The 15098-nt window shown below is 34.1% G+C and overlaps 1 protein-coding gene across 1 annotated transcript; it reads left to right on the forward strand.

Annotated features, from left to right (window-relative positions):
- Positions 1–6990: 6990 nt before the first annotated feature.
- On the forward strand, positions 6991–9016 carry LOC124924083 (bark storage protein A-like). The gene is made up of 5 exons (XM_047464138.1): positions 6991–7258; positions 7347–7414; positions 8048–8203; positions 8307–8516; positions 8593–9016. Exons 1-5 carry the CDS (start codon positions 7021–7023, stop codon positions 8944–8946), a joined length of 1026 nt encoding a protein of 341 aa, XP_047320094.1. The 5' UTR covers positions 6991–7020; the 3' UTR covers positions 8947–9016.
- The last annotated feature ends 6082 nt before the right edge of the window (positions 9017–15098 follow it).

Raw genomic sequence — 15098 nt, forward strand, 5'->3', positions numbered from 1 at the left:
GAGTTTGCGTTCTGTTTGGATTATACGTTTAATGGGCCTATTGCACCTTCTTAAGTAAGAGAAAACGGTTGAGAGGTGGGTTATCCGAGATTTGTGGTATAGGGTTTGGAGACGTTGGTATTGTTTGTTTTGTGAGTGTGGACATATGGGTATTGGTGGTGTAGTATGGAAGAGGGTTTGAGAAAGTTGGAAGAATGGGGATAGAAGGTGTGCATAGAGATGGGGAAGATGAATTGTGTCGGTGTAATCTCGTTTGGATTCACCTTCAGAGTTGTCATCAATCGCAGATGTTGACTCTTCAATATAATTAGTTAGTGGTGGAATTGGGGATGAGAGGTAGGTGTGGGATTGTTTAGGGTAGAATGGGATCTAATTGGGGGTATGAAGGGGGTGTGGTCGGAAAGAGGATGTGTGGGTTGACAATGGGGGATGAAAATAATTAGGAAGATTGTGAGTCGACAATGATGGATTATGAAGGTACGTATAGTTGAGGGATAAAAGAAAAAAAAGGTATGGATTGAGAGGGGATGGTAGGAGATGGTTAAAGAATGAGTTTTATTGATGAGTTTGCATTCTGTTTGGCTTAGACGTTTAATGGGCCGATTGCACATTCTTGAGTAAGAGAAAGTGGTTGAGAGGTGGGTTATCCGGGAGTTAAATGGGTATTGGGCGATTTTGCCGACATGGCATGTGGTTTCTCTCTTGGGCTAGGCGTCGCCGTATTGATGTCCTTGATTGAAACTACCGGGCCAGCTTCCAACCAAACTAGAAGGTCATAAATGTGGTCTTTGTCTTAGACCTTGACTTTGATGATCGGCGTTCATTGACTTTGATTATAATTCTGCCCACTACAAATTAGATTTGCATAGTGTTGACTTATCGATCTCCACCAATCCTCCACACGAGTTACCAATCATGGTTAGGGTCGTCGAGTTCAAATAGATGGATAGACAAACCAAAAATATGGATCCAATAAGATTTATTCTTTTTGGGAGTGGAACAACATCCAACGAAATCGTTCCACCTTTCAAAAGAGACATCGTGTCCATGAAAAATCATTTTTTGCTTCTTGTTCCTATTGTTCGAAAATGAGAACAAATGGAATGCCCTCTATATGTCTTATACCTCTACTGTGCCTTCCATCGATGGGCCTTAACTTTTTGTTGGGCAACAAAGAGCTTAATACCTTCTGTAATGTGTTTGTCTAAAGAGCCTTCATTATTAAGTGGGATGATAATACGAAAGGAATAATCACATTTACGCTTGATACCATAATATGGACACCTCTTATTCGTGCCAATAGATATGTCTGGTTTGTCCTTGAAACTTCCCGCTTTGAGATAGCGGTAACGTGGCTTAACGGACCACTTAGCCAATAATCTCTTGGTCTCTAGACTTAGGTGGATACTTCGAGGGTGCGGAAAACAAGGCTGTTAAAATTAAGAGTTTATGTAAAATCATTTTACATAGGTAAACACGTAAAATCATTAAAATTGTAAGAGACTAAATATATATTTATTTACAATAACGATTAAAAATAATTATTAAAATAATATATAATCAATTTATATCTAAAAGAGTCAACATTATTAAATACAAAAATTAATATGTTCTAATATTTAACATATTTAAATTTTATAATATAAATATATTGTTTACTCATAATTTTCACCTGAAAATTATTTAAAAAATATTAATTATTAAATTATTTATAAGTCATTATATATATATATAATAATTTTATTTATTAATTTTTAAAAGATTACTCATATTTATGGGTATATATTAAAATAATAAATAACTAAATAAAGTTAAAATAATATTTATATTATTATTTATTATTCAAAGAATTATATTATTAATTTAAAAAATTCTAATTTCTTTTGTTTTAGTTTTCTTTTTCTTTCTATTTCTATTTCCTTCCATAGTTGCGGCTCACATACCTTACTCTTCCATCATTAACGATGACTACCCTTACGGCCTATCGTCTTTCAAAAATCGATTCTTATTTCATTATTCTAATTCTTAGGGCATTTGTAGCAGAATCCTTAAAATGTGTTCTATCTCTATTATGAAGATAAATAATATAAAAGTTGTAAAAAAATGATTTATCAAATTCCCTATCCTTATAATTTTTTAGGGATGATGAATAGTGAATCTTTATATTTAGGGATTATTGTAGCATCCCTAAATAATAAAATAATATATTTTCTCTTTCATGAATATTTAAATATATATGAATAAGTGATTGAGGTGGTTGAAAAGTTGGTTGTTTTAATGAATATTTAAATGATATATGGATAAGGATAAGGAAGCTCATGTAAAATAATTTATATTTTGATTCTCTAAAATAGGGATATTATTATTTTATATTATTTTTAGGGATACAAAATAGGGAAGCTGGTACAAATGCCCTTACTATTCTTTATATATCTCTCTAATCCCTTTCATAGATCTATTGTCAAAAGATTAAGGAAGAAACTAAATGTAAAATCGTCCAATAACACTAAATTTAACGTGTTTATCGATTTCAATTATTTAAATCGTGAATTAACTACGATTTTGATTCTAAATTAGTTTCTTTGATTCTTGTCTTGCTTTTCCCTTGGTTGACTCGGAAACTTGAACGAGTTTATGAGTTGACTCGTGATTTTAATATCTTTGGCCAGGAACCCTTTTCTGTAACTATGATAGAAATTTTAAGATTTGGGCATCCTTCCAAAATGATAAGCTTATTTCAGTACTTTGTCTCCAAATGTCTTTGGGATTTTGACAGACCTACGAGTAAGTACAACGAGTGGAAGGAACCTAAACGGGTGACTCGACAGACTTGTGGGGTGAACTTGATGGAACCTCGACTTAGTGAGTGGTTATGTGTAATGGGTTCATATGTTGGTTTTTGGGATGGATGAACAATGTGAGATTGAGATTGACGGGAGGGTGGACAGTTTTGAGTTAGGCATTTTAATTAATGTTGGAGGGTCGTGTAGGGTTATGGCGATGAGTGGTTGTGGTTTGTATTGTTTTTGGAACAATTAGAATCCCACATCGAAAGATGATTGAAGTGAAATAAGTTTCTTAGTATATAAAAGAAATTATATTCACAATTAGAATAAATCACACATCGGAAGATGATGGGAATTTGGGAAGTTTCTTATTGTATAAAAGAAACTCTCCCCTCTTTAGTTTATTGCACCCAATATTTTTATCTCTTCTTTATTATTAATTGATAGTCTTAGTGCTCGGAGACGTAGGCAACATTTTTGCCGAACTCTGTTATCAAATTCTGTTAGTGTGTTTTTTCGGTTGTTTTCTTCTTTTGTGTTTCTGTCAAGGTTTTTCCCAACAAGTGGTATCAGAGCCGAAGGTTCGTCCTTGGCATGGTGGAGTCTTCAAAAGGGGAGTTAACTCCTTCGTCATCCAAGACGAGGACATCGATGTCGAATTTGAAGTTTGCGGTGAAAATCTTTGATGGAACTGAGCATTTTGGCATGTGGCAAGGTGATGTTCTAGATTGTCTTTTTCAGTAAGGACTAGATGTTGTTATTAAGGTCGGAAAGCCAAATGGTATATAAAAGAAAAAGAGTGGAGTATCATGAATCGGTTGGCGTGCGAAACAATTCGATCGTGCCTGTCTAGAGAGCAGAAGTACGTCGTGAAGAACGAAACTTCAGCACAGAAACTGTAACAAACATTGGAGGACAAATTTTTGAAGATGAGTGGTCAGAATAAGCTCCTTATGAAGAAGCGGTTGTTTCGGTTTGATTACCAATCAAGTACTACTATGAATGAACATATTACTAAGTTTAATCATTTAGTAGCAGATTTGTTAAACCTTGATGTTAAGTTTGAGGATGAAGATTTTGCTTTGATGTTGTTATCGTCCCTTCCTGATGAATTTGAACACTTAGAAACAATGTTACTTCATGAGAATGGAAATGTTTCTTTTGATGTTGTTAGTTCTGCTTTATATAGTCTTGAATTGATAAAACAGAACAAAAGGAAAAACAAAATAGGTACATCAGATGAAGCACTGATGGTTAGGGGCCGTCAGCAAAGCAAATCAAAAGTGAAAGGAAGAAGATCTGAAAGTAGAGTTGCCAAAGATGAATGTGCTTTCTATCGTGAGAAAGGACATTGGAAGATTAAATGCCCTAAGTTGAAGAAGAAAAAGAAAGATTTTGAAGATCCGAATGTTGTAGAAAACAAAGGTGATGCAGATTCAAAATATTTTTTATCGATGTCACACACAACATCACATTCTAAGGCGTGGATATTGGACTCAGTCTGCACTTATCATATGATACCAGTTCGAAAGTAGTTCTTTGACTTTAAGGAGCTAGATGGTGGAGTTGTTTACATTGGAGATGCTAGTACATGTAAAAAAATGATAGGTTCAATCAAATTGAGAAATGATGACGGATCCACCAGAATTATCAAAGATGTTCAGTACATACCTAATATGAAAAATAATCTCATTTCTTTTGGGGCCTTGGAGTCAAAAGGCTTACATGTGAAATTTGAAAATGGAATTCTTAAGGTAATATCTAGAGCGCTAGTGATGTTGAAAGCTATCAGGAAAAGTACTAATTTGTATTACTATCAATGTAGTACAGTTAATGGGACAGCAGGTGTATCAATTTCCAGGAGTAGTAAGGAATTAGAGGCAACAAAATTATGACATATGCAATTGTGGCATGCTGGTGAGAAATCTATGCAAACTCTTGTCGAACAAGGATTGTTGAATGGTACAAAAGTTTGTAAATTAAATTTTTGTGAACATTGTATTCTGGAAAAACAAAGCGAGTAATATTTGGCACTAATATCCATAACACCAAGGGTATTTTGGACTATGTGCACTCAGATGTTCGGGGACCTACTAAGACTCCATCTCTTGGAGGTAGACATTATTTTGTTACTTTTGTTGATGACTTTTCCATAAGAGTATGAATGTTTACTATGAAGAATAAAGGTGAAGTGATTGAGATTTTTCTTAAATGGAAAACTCAAGTTGAAGACGAGACAAGAAGAAAGATCAAAGTTCTCTGGATTGATAACGGTGGAGAATACAAGAATGATCCATTTCAAATTTATGCCAAGAGTGTGGCATAGTTCGACACTTCAAAGTCAGAAAAACACCACAGCAGAATGGAGTATCGGAACGTATGAATAGGAGATTGGTTGAGAAAATTCGATGTATGTTGTTAAATATCTGGGTTAAACATGAAATTTTGGGCAGAAACTGTGTCATACGCTCAACATTTAGTAAATCGTCTACTATCATCTGCACTTGGTGGCAAGACTCCATTAGAGGTATGGTCTGAAAAACCTGCAACTGATTATGAATTTTTGCATATTTTTAGTTCTACTGCATATTATCATGGAGTTGAATCAAATTTGGATCCACGAGAAAATAATGATATTTTATGAGATTTACTACGGGAGTTAAAGAATATCTCCTCTGGTGTTTGAATGCAAAGAAAACCATTATCAGTAGAGATGTTACTTTTGATTATTATTCAATGATGAATAGGGTAACACCAGACAAGAGATAGTGTACTCTACAATAGGTGGAGTTTGAGTAGATAAAGTTAAGCCCAACTATAAGTGACTCTCCAACGATAGACGAAGAGTCGAATGAGGAAGAGGTTATGACCCAAGAACCTTCACAACAACGTGAATCAATTGCGATGAACAAACCAAGACAAGTTATTCAAAAACCAGGTCGGTTTGTTGACATGGTGGCCTATGCACTTCTAGTCGTAGATGTTTTCAGATGTCAATCGAAATACTGAAAATGGAAAAAGGAGAGGTGTTATGGAAGATGAGATACAATTTATTCAGAAAAATGAGATATGCAAGTTGACGCATCTACGAAAATGGAAGAAGGCTATTGGTTGTATATAGATCTTTGCTAAGAAAGAGTGATTTCTCAAAAATTTTGATGTTCGCTACAAGACAAAATTGGTAGCTAAAGACTACACTCAGAAGGAAGGAGTTGATTATAATGAGGTACTTTCTCCTGTTGTTAAACACTCTTCCATTAGAATTTTGTTGGCCTTGGTAGCGCATATGAATTTGGAGCTAGCTCAACCAAATGTGAAGACCGCAGACATACACGATCATTTGAAAAATGAAATCTATATTTATCAATCAGATGGATTCAAAGTTGCTTATAAAGAAAATTGGGTTTGCAAGTTGAATAGATCATTGTACAGGTTGAAGCAATCGTCAAGATAATGGTACAAGCGACATGACAAGTTTATGATTGAGCACAAGTACCCAAAAAATATATTGGGTTAATGTGTGTATTTACGTAAACTGCAAGATGAGTCTTATATTTATTTACTCTTGTACGTTGATGATATACTGATAGCATCAAAAAGTCAATATGAAATTTACAAATTTAAGGCTCAATTGGGTAAAGAGTTGGATATGAAAAATTGGGTACATGTTGGTTTCTTCTTTTGTGTTTCTGTCAAGTTTTTCCAACAGTTTGTACAACAACGGCGGGATTGGTTGTGGGTTGCTGGGGAATGGCGGGAGGGAGGTAGATGGGGTTTGATATCTTGGCAGACGACCAAGAAAGGAGAGGTAAATAGGTTTATATAAGGGAATGTGAATGGTGACTGGATTGAGCAGGGATGGTTGAAGGAGGATTGTGGGAGGAGGACTGAAGAGAGTTATGGATGTAGGAGGAGCTCTTTCTCTCTAAGTCATACCATTGTGCTTGTGCTGGTGGAGAGAAGTGGTAGGAAGGATCTGGTGGGGGATGTGGTAGGAAGGATAGGGGAGGGCCACCGCCCATCACTCTCTCCCTCACTAAAAAATTTTAAAAATATTTAAAATGGTTCAATCAAAATAATCCTAAAGACCCACATGCTATTATTAAAAAGATATCTTAGAGACTCAAAAATATTATAATAAGGAAATGCCAAATAATAGAGTTCAAATCTATTTTGGCTATCCCTGACCAACCAGCATTAAAAACCCATCTTATTAAGCTCCATAACATCATCAATGTCTCCCTCAAAACAAATGGCCTCGATAGCAATATTTCTATTCATCTTGTTCTCACTTGTCATTCCTATGACAGCCATTCCACTGAGAAAATCTAGACCCTTGAATCTACTCAGGCGAATAAATCGTGACGGTCCATACCTTGGTCTCATCACAGTCTACCCGCCTGAAGAAGAAGCTTTCTTTGCTACAAACGCCTTTAAGCCAAATCCACGACATCCTTTTGTTGACTTATCGGGTAAGAAAATAAAGTTTTGGCTATAATCATTCTGGACTAAGACTAGACAATTTGAATAGATATTCTTTTATTTTTGTGGATGGAACAGGAAGAAGATTTAGAGTAGGAAAGATGAATGATAAGAGAGTTATCTATGTGAGATGTGGAGTTGGAATGGTACATGCTTGAATTTAATTATCTTTACAATTATTAGACAAACATTTTAATTTTGGGACTTGTTCAATTTTGTTTATTTGAATAAATTAATAGTTTATTTGAATAAACTTGAATGATATAGATTTTTAAAAATTTACTTTTTTTTATTTAAATTGTGTTAGTATATAATAAAATAATAATTTTTATTTAAAAAATAAAAAATATTTTAATATTTTGTTTAATAGATTGAATGATGTGATTAATAAAATAATGGACGAAAAGATGATAAATGTTTAAAAATAGTAAGTGATAAATTTTATAAAATAGTGAGTTTTTTAGTTAATAAATGAAGTAACATTTAATTATGCAAGGTTAAACTTAAAAATAAAATAAACCAACAAAACTTATGGTGAAACTTTAATTCTTACATTTCTATATTCTTTTGCATCAATATGTACTAAAATATTCTAGTGAAGTGACATTATTCTACAACATTCCACATATCTTTTTGTATAAATGTGTTATGTGTGGCACTTTCATTGTCTATGTGAGATATGGTACCTAATACCCATATAATAAGTTTATAATTTAATAGACAACCACATAAGTTTTAATTTACCAAAGAGCAATATGTCGATTTGATTGATTACTTAGGTGAATGCGGCAGCAACCACACAACAAATGTTTGACCTTTTTTACATAAACGGAATAGTACATTTTGGTATAGCCGGCAACGCCAACAATTCCATGTCGATTGGAGATGTTACCATCCCAAAAGAATTTGCGCACACGGGCATATGGGATTGGCTAGTATGTAGTTACTAATTCTTTATATTTTTTAGTATAGAGTACTCTTACCCGCAACTTAATAACTTATTTACGGTTATGGGTATGCGTCAATGTGTGTGGGTAGAAACCAAATGGAACTCTCCCATCTAATGATATTGCACATTTGGATATTGGAAGCTATAATGAGCCTAAAGAAGAAGGAATCAATCTCTTAGGCAGGATTGGTTATAGCAATGAACAACTATTCTCTAGTTTAAGCAAGCCGAATGTTGCTGAAGAAGTATTTTGGGTGCAGACAAACCGTGATTGGGTCAAGTTGGCTACAAATCTAGAGGTAAAATGATGATCTCCTTTCCTCTTGAAAATATCATTTCTTTAAGCTTAAAATTGTGTTCCTTTATCTATAACAGGGGATGGAATTGGAGAAATGTGTAAACTTGAGTATTTGTCTACCGGAGAAGCCAAAGCTGATAGTTGGGCTTAGAGGGTCGACTTCGAATATTTTTGTGGATAACCAAGCTTACAGAAAGTTTCTTTTCGACACTTTTCATGTTTCGTCGGTTGATATGGAAAGCTCTGCCATAGTAATGGTGGGCTTGTCAAATGGATGTCATGTAATTGTTTTGAGGGGACTATCAGACTTAGCTGGAGGACAGAAAGGGAATAACGGAATTTTCACATTTGGGTCACTTGCAGCTCTCAATGTTGCAAAAGCAGTTGTTCAGTTTGTCAAAATATTGCCAAAACATGCCAAACGTGGATGATTGCAACTCACAAAGACAAAGTAAATTACTGTTCTTTAATTTCTTCCATCTAATAATCTCATTTTAAAAAGTTATGAGGGTATCTATCAAGTTGGTCATCATTAGTGACTCAATTAAATATGCATGTATAATGCACTTATAAGGTTATATGGAACAATGCGGTTAAATCTCGAGTTACTTTTAAAATCTTAAGATTTTACGATTTCACAAAAGATTAACGAGTCTATTTTTAAGTAACTAATTAACTTTTACAATTTTCAATTTACGATAATAAAATTTTATGATTTTACGAGTTTATAAATAATTTTAATTTTACGATTTTATGTTCAAAATAAATATATATACAATTTAAAAATAAAGCTATTATTTATTCAAATAAATAAATTAATATAACTAATTTTTTTTAAGTATAACTCTTTTATTGTGTTATTACTAATTATTATTTATAAATAATTTTAAATTTAAATATATAAATTTTTAAAATTGGCTAATTAGTATAAATTATTTAATTATATATATAAATAATAATAATATATAACTAATATTTTTTAAAATTAAACTCTTACGATTTTAAGTAACTCTTAATTTTACAATTTGTTAACTAATTAAATTTTTGATTTTTACAGCCTTAATAATTATATTTTAAAATAATATTAGTGAATGAAATGTTTTTAGTCATTTTGATAGTTTTTAAGCTACAAAGTGATAGATTTCTGAATTATCAAAAAAAATATTATGTTGAGAACTAACCCAGAACAGTTATATATAAAACAAGATTAAAAATATTTTCAAATGAATCGGGTTGAGTTCCTCGTATCGGCCAAGAATCTCCTAGTATCGCCATGAATCGATCTCAAAGCTCTGATACCACTATGTTGGGTTGAAGAGAAAAATAAGGAAGGGAAATTACAAAAGGAAATTAAATATTATTATTTTTCGGGTTATTCAATCATACCATTAGTAGGTAAATATATAATCGAGATAAAAATCTTTTTCCTATCTTAGAATTAAATAACGTAATTTATAATCTTTCATATTATCATAATAATTACCATAATTATTTAAACTTCCAAATTATCCTAATCAATACCATAATTAATTAAAAATAATAATTTCAACATTTATGTATTTTCCTAGACAAACCTAAAAAAATTTATTTCGTAACAGTCTGAAACAAATGAATTACTCAACACACAAACAATTGAAATCATTTATCTAACTAAAAACTTTTCCGTTCTCGTGACTTCTTTGGATGTGATTTTCCAGTTCCAGCTTAGTTTCCAATTTTACTCAGTCATGGGTAATCGTCTCATCGTTTGTAGATTTGTGTTGTTGTCGAATACTATGTGTTCCCATGTCTCCTCTACACTTTTTCTTATTCTCGAGTGCACCCTTGCGTTCCTTTCTCTCCATATGTGGTAGAAAATTGTACCAAAGCCGCTTTTGAAAACACTTGACTTGAAACTTTTTCCCTTTGTTTTGTGTATGGCTTCCTTTTTTATCTCTTTCCATTCTGTAGGCAGGCTAACCATTTTCATGCTTCTGGAAAACTTCTTCCAAAACTTCGATGTGTAAGGACAAAAACCAATAAGTGATCTATTATTTCTTCATTCCCTTCACACAACATATAGCTTGGATCCGGAATTTCTATATACTTCATAATGCGAACTCTCGTGTTTTGCCTTTCCTGAAATGCAAGTCATAGGATGAATTGATATCTTGGGATAACCTTTGACAACCAGTCCAGATTAGCCCAATCTACTATTTTCTCCTTCTCTCGGATGGTGTTCCACACTTTGCTTGAAATCATCTTCCCATTTTCCTCGACTTTTCATCGGTGTACGCCTGTTTTTTCGTTGAATTGGATGTTACTAATATGTTCGAGAATGCGTCGCCCCACCGGTATTCGTCTAAGGAGAGAATTCCATAGTCCGTCTTTAATGTCTCTAACCTTGGCAACTAGGCAGTCCTGTCTGATCCTCATGTTTTTGAATTCCTATTTATTGATTAGAAGATTGTCCTCATACCAGGGATCATGCCAAAACAGTGTGTTTCTGGCGTCTCCTCAGCTAATGTCAAAAAGTCCTGCAATATTATTTCTTAACTTAAGGATTTTCTTTAACAACCATCCAATACCTTCGCTTATTTTGGATGTCCAAACGCTTGCTTCGTGTTTCATAAATTGGGTGTGGACCCACTTGATCTAGAGTGATTTTTGTTTTCTCTCGATGGCCCATAGGTGTTTATACGTCAATGCTTTATTCTGTTCAACACAGTTCTTGAGCCCTATGTCGCCTTCTTCATTTGGTTTGCAAAGTGCGGTATACTTAAACTTCTTCTCGCATTTCCCGCTGCTTCCCCAAATAAAGTTTCTCATTAGTGCGTCAAGTTTTTTCATTACCTTCTTCGGGAGCATGAGTTGTTATGACCAGTAACCGATGATTCTCATTACCATACTTTTGACCTGCTCAATTCTTCTAGCGTATGTAAGTTTCTTTGTTGCCTAGTCGGAAATTGAGTTCTTCACTTTCTCGATCAGTGGTCTGTAGTGCGAGATTTATATATGTTTTTCGTGAGTGGTATGCTTATGTATCTTACCGGGAAGCTTACTTTTGCGATGCTCATGATATTGTAGATGTTTGCTTTTATTTCCTCTTTTACTCCCCCGTAGAATGCTAAACTCTTGTTCTCATTGATAGTCAAACCTATAACCTCAGAAAAAAATGTTTATGAAGATCTTATAGTATTTATGGAATCAACGTCAACATGCACGAGAATGAACAAATAGTCAGCAAAGAATAAATGAGTGATATCCTCCTCCTCACAGAATGGGTGGAAGATGTATGGTCGATTCTATCGGAATGTCATAAAGACGCTCTCAAAGATAGCCATGATGACGATGAAAATGTAAGATGATAGGGGATCTCCCTGTCTCACGTCGTTTTCACCCGTGAAGTAGCCTTTGTGGATCCCATTGACTCTAACTACAAAACAAGATGTAGAAACGCATTGCATGATTCATTCTATAAAAATCATGGGAAAACCGATACGACCATAAAGTCCCGAATGACTTTCCATCTAACAGAATCAAAGACTTTTTTAATATCAATTTTAAAATCTTCTCTCGGGGATATTTTTTCTTCCCTTAACCTTTGAAGAGGTTTTGCATGTGCAAAATGTTATGTGAGATACTACGACCGAGAATGAATGCAGATTAATTTAAACTAACTATTTTACCAATGACATTTTTAAATCATAAATTATTTTGTAAAAGATATTACACCATGAAATCGGTCTAAAATCTTGAAACTTTTTTGGAATTGAGCTTTTGGGTATAAGAGTCAAGACTGTAGTGTTCCACTACTTGAGCATCTTCTTGTTCTTAAAGAATTCTAGAACCCCTTCTGTAATATTGTGACCCATAACCGGCCAGTTTTTCCTTGAGAAATTGGGCATTAAAACCATCTGGACCCGGGCTTTTATTACTATTGATGCTGAACAAAGCCTCTTTTACTTCTTCTCGTGTGACAACTCTGATTAGATCTTGATTGTCTTCAGTAGAAATATGTTTATCGATAATCTGGTATAAGGTGTTTATATGACTTGGTTACACTTTCTTTGTACCCATAAGATATTTATAGAAGTTGATGACGAGATCTTGTACCCCTTTCTGTCCCTGTACATATTCACCCTCATCATTCTTTAGACTGTAAATATTGTTCCTCAGATTCTTAGCCACACATTTCCGATAGAAGAATGCAGTATTCTTGTCACCGAGAGAAAGCCAATTCTTCCTTGATTTCTGTTTCACAAAATTCTTTTTTAATAGGCTTAGCTTTCTAAAATTGCCAAGGGTATCTTTTTATTCCTCGTTAAGTTTCTCATCATTTTTTTCCCCAAGTAACTTGCTTTGGACTTCTTCTAACTCAATTATGGCTATTTGGATTCGTTTGGAAATGTTACTGAACTTCTTCTTATCAAAATTTTTTAATTTGATTTTTAGAAGTCTGAGATTTTTTAAGACCCTGAACATGTTTGATCCCTCCACATTTTAGGCCCACACTTTACCTAGTATATCTATGAAATTATTACTCTCCATTTAAAAATTATAGAACTTGAAAGGTCTTTTGAACATCTCCTCCTTCTCCTAGAAGAGTTTAATAGGGTTATGATCCGAGATTTTGGGATTCAAAACGTGTAGTTGGCTTCTCAGGAATTGAGCAATCCACTTCTCATTGACAAGACTTTTATCAATTATGTTTTTCTAAATATGTCCATCTCCACAAGTTGATGACCATGAAAAGAAGTTCCTTGAGTTGGTTGGTTCGATGCATCATATGTATTTGATGCAATCATTGAAGTTAATCATATCTTAGATAATATCAGACTCCGAGCTTCGGTCAATTTTACTTCTCGTAGCATTAAAATCACTAAGGATAGCCCACGGTTTATCACCATCAATCTAGTTCCTAAGACAGCTCTTGATAAATCTTCTCTTAGTACATAAATTACTACCATATACATTAGCAAGTTGGAACTCAATTCCAGTGATTTTTTCCTTGACCCCATCCAGTATTGTTTGATCATTGGAGAAAAGCGACTTGACCTCGACAACCATTGGATCCAAGACAACCCAGATTCTTCCAGTTCTCGAGTTCAAATTATGAATAAGTTCCCAACTATTATCAATGCACAACATGCAAACGTTGTCAATGTTATTGCTTTTGACTTTTGTTTCCAAAATCCCCATGATTGTAATCTTCTGATTCTCGATAATCCTCTTAATTTATTTGCATTTGAGAGAATCATTAAGACATGTTATATTCCATGTTATTATATTCATGAATGAATATAGGGGTTTGGTTCATGCATTTCAATATTATCTTGCACTAAACGATCTCTCTTATCATTAGTGAAGTCATATTCATCACTGTCCTCGCTATCTTCAATAACTAAAGATTGTGTTCTTTGAAATTCATACTTATCGGTAATTGTATCTGCTGCATCCGGATCAACTTCCCTAGTGCCAATAGCCTCTTCTTTTTGTTCGTGAGTGTCTGCATGTTCTCTTCTGTTTGGCCTTTTTTGACTTTGGACTTCCTCACTACTAGATTCTTGAGTAGTTCCTATTTTGATTCGACCCACTTCGTAGCTTAAGCTTTCTGCTTCAATACCTCTCTTGTTAATGTTCAATTTTGGATTTTTAAATTCTCTGAAATCAAGTATTTCTAGGTCACGTTCAATAGATTTATCAAGAAATTCGACATTTTTTAGCCTTGGATTTTCTTGGTCATAGTCTAAAAAAGTAGCCTCGGGTCCAATACTTCCTTGTTTATTCTTGATTCTTAATATATTTCGATATATGATTTTTCTGTCCTTACATGTATTTCCAACAACGTGAGGGATAGACTCATGGCCTATCGGTATGGCTTTGTGAGAACCTCTAAACATTCGGTCTTGACCATTGATTATATCATCTTTAACACCCTATTGTAGCTTCCGATTTTCTCTGTCAAGACTTGGCTTACTTGCTTCATAGGGACCCATAATTCCACTGTTCTGACCCATATTTTGAGGGTTCATGATTCCTCGGTCCAGGTTATGATTCCCTCAGTCCTGGTCTGCAATTTGAGAGGTTTTTCGATTATGGTTCTACTTTCCCTGGTCGCTTTTGGCTTTAGGTTCTTGGTTTTCTTTATCATGGGTGATTTTACTCTTCTCTCGGGCTTCACGATCTTTACAACATTGATTGATCTTTCCCGCATGATTTTGACCGATACTTTTGTGTATCTCTTTACCAGGACCGATGTTAAAAGTGTTCTTTTAGTCCAGACCAGGTTTTTGGAGCACTACACAGTTTGGATTGATAATTTTGGTACCATGAGTAAATCCTTTATCAGCTTCAATATTCCCAATACCTTCCATAACATGCCCCACAGATGAACTTTGTTCCTAACCCAGACCCTAATGCATACATAGACCCTTATTCTGACCCTAACCCTCAATACTCTTAGCCAAATGTTGATCTTGACCCATAACTAGACCTTGATTCTGACCCTGAGCCTGGTGCTGATCTTATCCCATAATTGGCGCTTGATTATGATCTAGACCCTCTTTTCTTTTAACATTGTGTTGATCATGACCCTTAATTC

This window comes from Impatiens glandulifera, chromosome 1 (genome assembly GCF_907164915.1).
Source record: "Impatiens glandulifera chromosome 1, dImpGla2.1, whole genome shotgun sequence".
Lineage (NCBI taxonomy): Eukaryota > Viridiplantae > Streptophyta > Magnoliopsida > Ericales > Balsaminaceae > Impatiens > Impatiens glandulifera.

Bases quoted from the DNA above. Each gene is read 5' to 3' on its own strand.
- LOC124924083 (XM_047464138.1), top strand. From the start codon at position 7,021: ATGTCTCCCTCAAAACAAATGGCCTCGATAGCAATATTTCTATTCATC. The intron at 7,259-7,346 runs GTAAGAAAATAA...TGGATGGAACAG, and splicing joins TCCTTTTGTTGACTTATCGG to GAAGAAGATTTAGAGTAGGA. The intron at 7,415-8,047 runs GTACATGCTTGA...TTGATTACTTAG, and splicing joins TGAGATGTGGAGTTGGAATG to GTGAATGCGGCAGCAACCAC.